Source organism: Hyaena hyaena, unplaced genomic scaffold (assembly GCF_003009895.1).
Source record: "Hyaena hyaena isolate Hyena2069 unplaced genomic scaffold, ASM300989v1 scaffold_30, whole genome shotgun sequence".
In the NCBI taxonomy this organism is placed as follows: domain Eukaryota; kingdom Metazoa; phylum Chordata; class Mammalia; order Carnivora; family Hyaenidae; genus Hyaena; species Hyaena hyaena.
In genome coordinates, this window is record NW_024080662.1 from 4,131,144 (window position 1) to 4,143,318 (window position 12,175).

Sequence of the window (12,175 nt, forward strand, 5' to 3'; positions counted from 1 at the left end):
CGAGGGATGAACAAGCAGGGGGGCGGAGGGGCGACCCCGAGGCGGGAGCAGGCCCCCTCCGGCACAGCCGTCCATCTGTGTCCTGCAGACCAGATTTCTTGTCTGAAGCACGGTCCCTACACTCTGTGTCAGATTTCCCCGAGCTGTTTTTTAAAACTGAACGCACTTGGCCTTGAGATGAATTCAAGTCAGAATCTATCAAGCAAAGGCTGGAAACTGTGCACTAAGAACACTGGGTTAATATATGGGAAAGTACAAAGTTTATAAAGTTCAATAAGGTATTACTTGAAATTGAGGTTCCCTTTCTCCCCTTCACCACCCAGATGTCCACACCGGCCAATCGTGGTTCTCAGTTCCTGCGTCTCGTTCCTTCCCTGGACAACTCGCAGTGCAGCAGGGAAGGGCGTGGCCTCTGGCAGGGAGCCCCTAGCGCTACCCAGGCCACTCGCTGGCTGTGTCACTGCAAGTCACTGCCCTGATCTCTCAGAACCGAAGTTCTCACCCACAAGGTGGAGGGGATGGCACCCTGTCCCACCACTCTAAGGCCCAATGGTAAAGGGGCATGACGTATGCGGTGATGGATGGAGCACGTGGGACAAAGCGTAACATACAATGACCACCATGAGATAATTTCACTGCAATTACTCCCCCAAATTGACATGGAGCAGGGAAACACAACAGATTTACCACAGGCCAAATAAAAAGTATGAGCTTGAAAATAAGGGTCTAAAAGAATGTGTTTAAGCTAAACATCTACAGGAGATTCACGCAGAATTGGTGAAGACCGTTTGGAGCTGGTGTATGTAGGTAGGTGTGCGTGAGTGCACACGGGTGCTGGCACCGGGTTAGCCCTTACAAAATACATACTAGGTGTTTTATAAGTATCGTTTCTTACACTACACGCTAGTGGGTCGCCCCTCGGCCCCACTTGTTCGTCCCTCGGGAGCTGGCCTCCGGTGGCCAGTGCACGCATGGACAGGGGCTGGCTCTGTTCTGGGGGAGGTATTATCCTCTGCACTTTGCAGAGCACTGCCTTGCCCCTGCGTCACATGGCTAAGAAGAAACAAGGATTTCAACAGGAGGTAGGTTATAGCCCAAGGCCCCAATTCTTTCTACTTTCCCAAAAGTCCTTGGGGAGAGTGTCCAGAGAGGCCATGTGCAGGTCACTGGGGAAAGCCCTACTGTCCCTTAGAACCCAGAGGACAGTGATGCTTTCTCACACTCTTGCAGAGCAGCGATTAATGGGGGGAGCCAAGGAGCCACCTCCTCCGACAGCGTCCTAGGTCCAGCCAGTGTCACTGCCGCCCAATAAGGACGTACATCAACTTCCCTTCACTAGCTGCTCGTGATAAAACTCCATACAAAAAGAGCGATTTAACTAACCGTTGCTAATTAATATGCATAAAGAACACTTTTAAAAATGGAGAAATGCCCACAGGACAAGTGTTACTGTGCTCCTGCGGAGCGGGAATGAGAAAGTGCATGTGGGCTGCAGGGTCAGAACTACGCCCAGGCGGACAAGGTGACAGAACGGTTTACAGCTTCCCTCCTCTGGCTTCAGAATCGGTGAAGACTGACCTATGCAGAGAGGACAGGAAACCCGCGAGCCACCGCGGGAGAGGACATGGCAAACACGCACGGGAAGTACCGTGAAGTCACTGGGACCCTCTGAACCGTTAGCCGTACTCTCAAGACTGTGTCAGGGAATCACTGCACGGCAGTGAGAACACACGTGCCCAGAGCGATTCAGTGCAGCACATCTTTTGTGGGGGGAAAAGGAAACACGTCAGATGCCTAACATGAAAAAGAACACTGAACTGAGCCTATAGTGACCCAGTGGAGTACAGAAAAGCCATAAACCCCATCACTACCGACACTAGGCGGGATGACGCAACAGCAAAGCATCTGTGAGAGGGTGTTCAGTCAACAGCGAGATACAGAAGAGGAGCGCGCTGGCCCCGATGATACGAAGCTTTCTGTAAACATGCGGACACGGATTCGTAAGAATGTGAGAATACCTGGCCTTGGGGTGTTTTCAAGAACCTAAACATATTTTTAAGTCACAAAGACTCATCTTTCCAATAAAAAAGACTAAAAATAATGGTCTTTTTCCAAACAAGTACGGTGAACCCAAGGTGCTGTGCTGGTAAGCCTGGCAGACGATGCCTGACAACCTATCTTCACCTACGCGTGGCCCTCTTCCCTGGGCCTCCGCAGGGAGGTGATAACGGCTTACCTTAATTCATCCTGCATTTCTGCTACCTGATCCATCAGAATACTCAGTCGATCCCATCTCATGTTTTTACATTCTTTATGGAAGTCGAAAGCAATGTATCTGCCAAAAGAAAATATATGCAGGAACTGAGCAAAGGAGTCGTTTTCCTCCCGCCGCTACTTTGTTCATAAGCTGACTCTCCTGAGTGGAAACGGCACTTCTCCTTCACCGTGGGTTTACACACCCACACACCCCTTCACATGTTCTTCTAGGGCCTTCCAACAGGAGTTGAGAAGGAGCCCGGCAAAGGCAGAAGTGAGCTCAGGCACAGCATCGGGTAGACAGTATAAAATAGCCATGTCCAAATGAGTACTGAGTCCCAGTGTATATTTTTTCTCTTTTATTCTCTACCCCGATGTACAAAGAATAGGGTCCCTTTTTATTTTTTTTCAAACAGGTTAAAATGTTCAAAACGGTCCATCCAGCTCAGTTCAGTCCAAGGAGGATTAGATGGAGTGTCAGACTTGCCCTAGGGGCTGTGAGAAGAACAGAGGCAGCACGGTCCCCACTCTGGTTAGTTTCGGCCCATCGCTTTCTTTAACAAATCAAACCATTTGCCTCCTTTGTCAGTATTTATACATCTTACATAGATGTGGGGGAAAGAACCTTCTGTCAAGGTGTAATGCGGTTGTTTTTGGTTCTCTGATATTTAATGGGTATAATTCTTAAGGCCAGAACACCTCTGACGGTGAAGGTGTCCTACCACAAGTTGGAAAATGTTGCCAACTGAGAGGGAAAAATCATGAACCAGTTCCTGTAAGTCAAGGGAGTCAGGAATCAAGTCAAGCCATAAAGCAGGAGGCCTGGAAAGGCATCGTGCTCTGGTCCCCAGGGTCAAATTCAGACGAGACACTCATTCCCGTGTGACTCCCCTGGGTCCCAACAGGCAGAAGGAGCATCAGTGGAGCGTGGGCTTCTCTGCACATTTCGGAGGGCTCCTACCTCGGGGGGTGGGGGGGGTTCCCTACCACTTCAGTGGTTCTCTCACTGATGAGGAGAGAATGGCACCCTTAGAAATCAGTACAGTAACAGGGGCCAGCTGACCAAGAGGCCACACTCTGTGGAGACTGGGGCGGAGGGGCGGGGGGCGCATTTCTGAAGGCAGCTCTCACTAGTGGCAGTGTGACAGTCCCCTTCGGTGCGCTCCCACCAGAAGTAAGGGCCCCGGAGTGGCTTGAAGAACTGAAGCAGCCCACCAACATCCAAACACATCTGGATTCTTAAGCTCCTATCCTTCTAAAATCACGTGAATATCTTCTAAGAATGAGCTGCATTTGACAACAAACGGTTCTAAATACATCATTTTGCCTCTGACCCCAGCAGTCCAGCAAGCCATTATATCATTCTATTTTTGTGCATGTTTAAAGTTTCTCATAGGTTAGGGGCGCATGGGTGGCTCAGTCGGTTCAGTGCCTGACTTCAGCTCAGGTCATGATCTCACAGTTTGTGAGTTCTAGCCCCTGCATCGGGCTCTGTGCTGACAGCTCAGAGCCTGGAGCCTGCTTTGGATTCTGTGTCTCCCTCTCTCTCTGCCCCTCCCCCACTCATGTGCTTGCGCACTCTCTCTCTCTCTCTCTCAAAAAAATTAATAAACATTAAAAAAAATTAGAAGAACAACTTCTCCCCAAATAATCCAATTCCATTTCTTTGGGAAGTCTCCCCCACACGCCTGTGGCCGTCTCCTCCCACAGCACACAGCGCACCCCCACCTCCGGCCTGGTTTCTTGCTGTAGAAAGCTCCACAGGGGCTCCTCAGCCATTGCTGAGGTTTTGGGACCCCCTCTTTTGACAAGGCTACAGAGTCTGCAACCGTTGCCTGGCGACCTACAAAAGCGAAGCCACTGCTCCAGACAAGGCCACCAGCCAAGGGTAAACTTCTCTATTCACATGGTGGTCGGGACCAAAGAGACCACACCAAACATCACGAAGAACTGAAAATTCACAACCCCATGGCCATGCGACACACAGCCTCAAGGAGATTTTGATTAGGAACTAAACTTTCACAAAAGTAAATTAAAATCTGACTATTAAGAAGTTATTCTGCATGGGGTGCCTGGGTGGCTCAGTCGGTTAAGTGTCCGGCTTCAGCTCATGTCATGATCTCATGGTTCGTGGGTTCGAGCCCCGTGTCGGGCTCTGTGCTGACAGCTCAGAGCCTAGAGCCTGTCTTCAGATTCTGTATCCCCCCCTCTCGCTCTGACCCTCCCCTGCTCACTCTCTCTCTCTCTCTCTCAGAAATAAATAAAACATTAAGAAATTAAAATTTAAAAAAAAAAAGTTATTCTGCAATATAAATTATGCCAGAGAAGATTTCAAGCCAACATGATCATGTTTTGACCTAGTATCAGAAAAAAGAAAGAAAGCAGAAATACGTACAACAGGTTCTCCCTGAGGGTTCCTATGAAACAGCCTAAAGCAAAGGGGAGCCCCTGCTTTCCAAACATTCGCCGTATGCCCCAGGCCACACTGCTTTTTTTACGGAAGGCTTCCATTAGTAAGGTAGTGACTTTCTTGTCAAAGTGAAAAATCGCCTTTGGATTCCTTCCCGTTAGCGAAAACAGGTACTAACGGATCTTTTTTATAAAAGCGAAGTGGTATAAAGCCAACTTCTGGATGTGGGGACACCTGTGTGTCCAGGGAGAGCTACAAACTCGTGGCTACGGTCGTCTCCCCTCATCCACAGTTTCACTTTTACCAGGTTTAGTTCCCCGTAATCGACTCTGGTCTGAAAGCCGATGGCCCTCCTTCTGACACGCAGTCAGGTCAGTGCGACCTGATGCGGTCACGATGCCCGTGCACTTCATCACGTGGGCATCTAGCATCTCACCGTGTCACGAGTAGCATGACCACAGGAATAGTCAGATGTTCTGAGAGGCTGCGTTCACGCAGCTTTTATGACAGCGTATTGTTTCAACGATTCTATTTCAGTTATGGCATTTTCTACTCTCAGTTCATCTCCAACTGGGTGGTATTACATATTCAACTTTATCACGGGTATGCACACGTAAGTACCCGCGGGCTTCAGTGCCGCGTGTGAGTTCAGGCATCCATGGGGGGGCTGGGGACGGGTGCCCGGGGACGAGGAGGGCTGCTGGCCACGTGTGCGCACATCCCATCTGAAAAGACCTGCACGGATTTCTAGGGAGGTACCTGATCATTCCGCTTGCCAAGGAAGACACCATCGTTGCAAATGCCTGTTCCAGTGGTTTCTCTGAGCCCTTCTGGTTAACCTGCAAAAATAAGTAAATAAATAAAACCACCACAGCTTTCATTTAAGTCCCTTTAAAAGGAGAGGGTGAGATCAGCACAACGGTGGACTGGGAGGCTCTGAGCTCCCGGACCCTCATCACAGGAACAAACACCAAGAACAACAGAAGCCAACTCTGTAGGGGGGTCTGGAAAACCACCAAAGATTTAAGAGGCCACTGAGCAAATGCCCAATCAGAAAAAAGCTCTCTTCAAAAGTGTGGGACAGTTTTGTGTCACTTTTACCTGCCCTCACCCCACCCCATCCCCGGCCCAGTGACAGTCTCATTCTTAAGTGTTAGGAAACGGCAACCAGTGGACGCCTCGGCGGCTCAGTCAGTTAAGCGTCCAGCTCTTGGTTTCGGCTCAGGTCACGATCTCATGGTTCCTGAGTTCAAGCCCCGTGTCGGGCTCTGCGCTGATAGTGTGGAGCCTGCTTAGGATTCTCTCCCTCCCGCTCTCTGCCCCTTCCCTTCTCGCACTGTCTCTGTCTCTTTCAAGATAAATTAATAAAAATAAATAAGCTTAAAAAAAATGGCAAGCAGGTTCTCAGTCCCCTTCTCCAACTGGAGAGAGGACCAGTCCTTGTATGCAAATTATCGTGTGTGTTGTGCTCTGACCTGAAGGACTGTCCTGCTTGTCTCTGCCTCGCGTAACCGGGAACGCACGGGCAGGAGGGGAGGCGGCCACCACTCCTACAGGCCGCAAGAGCTCCACGGCCACCAGACGCCCAGAGCAGGGGATCTCGGGAAGCATAACCGAGACCACGTACAGCCTGTGAAGCAGCTGGGGTAACACTCTTCGGGAAATTAGGACTTTCAAAAGCAGCCACATAAAGGGAGGATTTTAGAGAGCCATGTGCGCACCCTGGTGGGGGACACACTCACAAAGGCCCGAGAAGACCGATCCCCCGAGGCTGGCCCCCGCGCTGCAGCAAGCCTGGCCCACCAGCACAGAACTGGTCTGCAGAGATCGGAAGATAGGACTGTTCTCTCGATTTTTGTTTTCCTCTTTGTTTCAGTTCCCGGCATTCAAAGGAATCTATCAAAAACACTAGCTGAACACAAGCGAAAAGAATAGAGGCTTCAGTGAGGACACACAAGGGGATAGTCTTTTCGAAAGTGGTTTGGACAAGTCTCAAAACCAATGGATTGCTACAGCCTTCAACAACAAAACAAAAACGAGAACAAAAACACCGTCAAACCCTGGGAGAGGAGAACCTGACTTCCAGAGTGACCACATTACAACCACCACCCAGTGCCTAACTTTTGACAACAAAAATATCCAGGCACACAAATAAATAGAGAAACCAGGCTTCCTCAGTGGAAAAGAATAAACTGACAGAAACCACCTGCAGAAGACTTATCAGAAAAAAGATTTAAAACGAGTGTCTTAAATATGCTCAGACCTCAAGGAAAACAGACAGGGAATGAAAGGAAACCAGGAAAACAGTATAGGACTAAACTAAGATCACCAGTGAAGAAACAAAAATTTCAAAGGAACTAAACAGTAAGTCTGGAGCTGGAAAGTACAAAGCAGACCTCAAACATTCAAGAGCACTGTGTGCAGGAGGAAAATCAACTCAGCACACTGGAGGATGAGACACACAGATGGGGTAACAGTCTGAGCTATAGAAAGAAAAATGAATGAGGAAAAGTGAATGGAGTCCCAGCAGATGTCTGGGACACCACCAGGGGACAAACATGTCCATTATGGGAGTCCGAGAAGGAAAAGACAGAGAGAAAGGAGTAAAAATCTTTTTTAAAGAAAAAAAAAATGGCTCTACACTTCCCAAATTTGATGAAAGACATAAATCTTCAAATCGAAAAACATCGCCCAAGTCCAAGTATGCTAAGCCCCAAGAAACCCACACCACGCACACATTATAAGCAAACTACTGCAAGACAGAAAGAGAAGGTCTGGAAAGCAGCCAGAGGGAACGATGCATCCCATACAAGGGATTCTCAACACGATTACAGGCCAGTTTCCCTCCAGAAACCTTGGGGGCCAGAAGACAGGGGGATTGATGTGTTTAAAGTACTGAAACACGGGCGCCTGGGTGGCTTGGTCGGTTAAGCGTCTGACTCTTGATTTCGGCTCAGGTCTTGATCTCACGGTTCCTGAGTCTGAGCCCCTCCTAGGACTCCATGCTGACAGTGCCAAAGACAGCGTGGAGGCTGCTTGGGATTCTCTCTCCCCGTCTCTCTGCCCCCGTCATCGCTTGTGCATGCACTTGCACACTCTCTCTCAAAATAAATAAACTTTTATAAAGTACTGAAAGAAAAGAACTGGAAGCCAAAACTTCTCTATCTGGCAACTATCCGGCAAAACTGTCCTTCAAGAAATGCTAAAGGAGTTTCCTTCAGGTTGAAATGAAAGAACTCTATGAAGCAGCCTGAAGCCACGGGAAGGTATTTAAATCTCCCATAAAGGTAAATACAAAGGCAAATATAGAAGGCAGCATTGTTGTAACTTTGGTCTGCACCTCCAGTTTTTTGTTGTTTTTTTTTTAATATTCTATAGGATTCAAGTAAAATGCACTGAAAGAAATTTATAAATCTATGTTACTGGGAACAAAATGTATAAAGATAGAATTTGTGACATTAATAATGTAAAGGGAAGGGATAAAGCTTTATAGGAGTAGAGTTTTGTATGCAAACTGAAGTTAGGTTGGTATCAATTCAAATTAATTACAAATTAATTATGACATTACATGTAATTCTCACAGTAATCAAAAAGAAAACATCTCTAGAATATACACAAAAGAAAATGAGAAAGTAATGAAAATACAGAAGTACAAAAAACTTCAACACAAAAGACAGTAATGGAGGAAGCCAAGGGATAAGAGACATACAAAAAACAAATAGCAAAGTGGCATTAATAAGTCTTTACAAATAAGTAATAACTTTAAATATAAATGGATTAGGTCTCTAATCAAAAGGCACAGATTAGCAGAATGAGTTAAAAAACACGATCCAACCATATGCCATACAAGACACTCACTTTAGATCTAGAGATACAAATTAGTTGAAAATGAAAGGATGGAGAGATAGTCTGTGCAAATAGTAATCAAAACAGGGCAGGGGTGGCTCTTTAACATCAGACAAAATAGACTTTAAGTCAAAAACTGTTTTAAGGACAAAGAAGACCATTACATGGTGATAAAAGAGTCAATTCACCAAAAACATCAAACACCCCAGATACATATGCACCAAACATCAGAGCCCAAAAACATAAGAAGGAACACTGAAAGAACTGAAGAGAGAAATAAACATGTCTACAATGACACTTGGAGATTTCAATAGCTCTCTTTCAATACTGGAGAGAGCAGCCACACAGAAGCTCAATACCACAGACAAATCAGACCCAACAAACAAAACACTCCACCCAACTTACTACCAGAAGATACATTTTTTTCAAGTGCACACGAAACAGTCTCCAATATAGATTACATGTTAGAACACAAAATAAGTCTTATCATATTTAAAGTAACTGTCATACAAAGTATGTTTTCTGATCACGATGGAATGAGGCTAACCCTCATGAATAAGGAAAACTAGAAACTTCATAAATAGGTGGAAATTAAACAGCATATTCTTAAACAACCACTGTGTTAAGGAAGAAATCACAAGAGAAATGAAAAGATAACCCGAGACAACTGAAAATACAATATGTCAAAACTTAGGAAATAAAGCAAAAGCAGCACACCAAGGGAAACTTACAGCTATAAACATATATATTAAAAAAATAAGACCTTAGGGGTGTCTGGGTGGCTCAGTGGGTTGAGCGTCCGACTTCGGCTCAGGTCATGATCTCACGGTTCGTGGGTTCGGGCCCCACGTCGGGCTCTGTGCTGACAGCCAGCTCAGAGCCTGGAGCCTGTTATGGAGTCTGTGTCTCCCTCTCTCTCTGACTCTCCCCTGTTCATGCTGTCTCTCTCTCTTTCAGAAATAAATAAAAACATTTAAATTAAAAAAAAAATAAGACCTTAAATCAAGGACTTCACTTTACACTTTAAAGAACCAGAAAGAAATGAGCAAATGAAACTCAAAGCAGCAAAGGGAAGGAAATAAAGATGAGAGCAGAGATAAATACAATAAAGTACAGAAAAACAGAGAAACTTCACTGAAACCAAAACTTCATTCTTTGAAAAGATCAACAAAATAGACAACTTTTAGCTATCATGACCAAGAAAAAAAGACTCAACTTACTAAAATCAGGAATGATAGATGGTACATTACTACCAAGTCTGAAGAAATAAAAAGGATTATAAGAGGATTCTATGAGCATCTGTATCTCAATGAACTAGACAACCTACATGATATGGACAAATTTCTAGAGACAATCTACCAAATCATTAATCTTGCAAAAACGAAATCTGAATAGACCTTATCTAGCAGTTCTCAAAAACAACCCAAAGAATGGGAGAAAATACTTGCAAAGCATCTCTAAGAAGGAATTCATCCCAGAATAAAGAACTACTATAACTCAACAACAAAAACAACAACCTGATTAAAAGTGAGCAAAATACTTGAGAAGACATTTCTCCTAAGAAGACATACAAATGTCCAATATGCACATGAAAAGATGCTCAACGTCACGAGTCACCAGAGAAATGCCAATCAAAACCACAATGACACACCACTCCACCACCATAAAGATGGCTATAATCAAAAAAGGAAACAAAATAAATCCTGAAGAAATAAGTGTTGGCAAGGATGTGGAGAGATTGGAATGCCAGTGCACTGCTGGAGGGAACGTAAAACGAAGCCATGGGGAAGAACAGGACAGTGGTTCCTTAAAAAGTTAAACCTAGAACTATAATACAATCCAGCAATCCCACTTCGAGGTATAGTCCTGAAAGAACTGAAAGCAGTAACAAATACATACTTGCACACCAGTGTTCAAAGCAGCATTATTCACAACAGCTAACATGCAGAAACAGCTCCATGTCCACCCACAGGTACGTGGACACATGACATGGTACATACAATGGAGTGTCACTCAGTCTTGAAAAGGAACGGAAGTTTGATACGTGCTGTAACAGGGATGGACAGACCTTAAAAACATTAAGCTCCGTAAAATAAGCAAGAACCAAAGGATTACATCTAATATGATCCCCCTCGGTGACGTATCTCGAATAGGGAAATTTAGATAAGATAGAAAGTAGAAGAGTTACCAGGGGCAGAGGGGAGAAGGGTCCTAGGAAGATGCCAAGTTTGTTTGCTATGATGAAAAGTTCTGGGAACGGTCGATTGTGTTGGCTGCACAGCCCCATAGAATACATTAATGCCACGGAGCTGCTGCGCACTTAAAAACAGTTAAAATGGAAACTGTTACGCTGTTTAAAACGGAAGTTTCTTGTTCTGTTCCCCCCAAGAAACATGTAAGACACATACCAGATTGATTATGACTTGTTTTCCATAAATAATGACTTGTGAATCAAAATGCCTTTGGAAACCATCCATCTAGGAAGAAAAAAAAGAGTTACACACTTTACCACATTTTACTGTAAGAACATTTATAAGTATGTTTAAAATAGCTCCTTAAATGTCCTATTTGTATATTAAGGAGAATGGTACCAGGATTGAGATCAGGTGCCCTAAATACCGTGTGGTAAACAGTAATTCCAGGCCACTCAATTTTGAGCTGCAGTATACTATACTTGAACTGTGCACACAATGTCAAAGCGAACACACAAGGTACTCTGAACAGCACGGGGCCGCACGTGTCACAAGAGCTCTGAAATCTAAGTTTGCCCACGCGTTTGATCAGCTCATTTTCCCCGTTTCCGACCTGCCATCTCTACAGCCTGGGCATCAGAGGTTCACTAGATGCCAGGACCCAGGGAAAAGGCTGCAGAGATGCTGAATCCGACGTGCAGGAAATAAATACGTGTTCCACGTGCAAACTATGATGCCACAGAAGATACTCACATGATTTGCTACTTTGTTGATCAGTGGCAGTGGCTTGTACTTGAGGTTTGGTCTTTGAGACCAGAAAAGTGGTATTGATCCTCGTGTCTAAAAGAAAAAAATATGAAAAGAAATATACACACACAGTTTTTCTCAGCTACTTTACTGTGAGGGTGTGTGTGTGTCAGTCTGTCTGTCTGACTACAAAGAAAGAAAATTAAATACAACCTATAACCATGAAGGAGTGCGTGTATACCTACTGCGCAAGTTCCTATTTTGTGGGAACACATTCGGAAAGGACTTTCTCCTGGTTTTACGCACATGGACTGTGGGTGGCAAACAGTTCTGTTTCCCCTAAACTCTAAAATAAATCAACTTATCTACAAGTGAAACTTAATAAGTTATGCCTGTTACAGAATCCGGCATTATGCTAAAACTAGAAAATGGCTTTATTCATTCTAAATGAGTAGCTTATGAACTTGTAAATATGCTGAACCACTACTGTCCCTCTGGAGCAGCAAATGACCTGTGACCCCACAAGGAGACAACGAGAGACAGGCTGTCCCACAAAGAAGTGCGGGCAGGGGAAAGCCATTGCAAGCCATCACGGCCACCCAGAGGAGGTCAGCCACCCAGAGGAAGTCCGGAGGGTGAGGAAGACCGGAGGCTCCCCTTCCACAACCCTGGGATCTCCTCCCCTCCCCTCTCCCCTCCTTTGGGATTTAACTCAAGGGCAGGT

General features: G+C 45.5%; 1 protein-coding gene across 1 annotated transcript in view; it reads right to left on the reverse strand.

The window, feature by feature from the left end:
* SACM1L (SAC1 like phosphatidylinositide phosphatase) overlaps positions 1–12,175 on the reverse strand; it is a 57,469-nt gene that overhangs the window by 9,932 nt on the left and 35,362 nt on the right. The window contains exons 10-13 of the mRNA XM_039228202.1: positions 11,458–11,544; positions 10,921–10,989; positions 5,426–5,505; positions 2,237–2,335 (exon numbers count right to left, since the gene is read on the reverse strand). Coding sequence (XP_039084133.1) covers positions 2,237–2,335; positions 5,426–5,505; positions 10,921–10,989; positions 11,458–11,544 — 335 coding nt within the window. The remainder of the gene's footprint in view (positions 1–2,236; positions 2,336–5,425; positions 5,506–10,920; positions 10,990–11,457; positions 11,545–12,175) is intronic.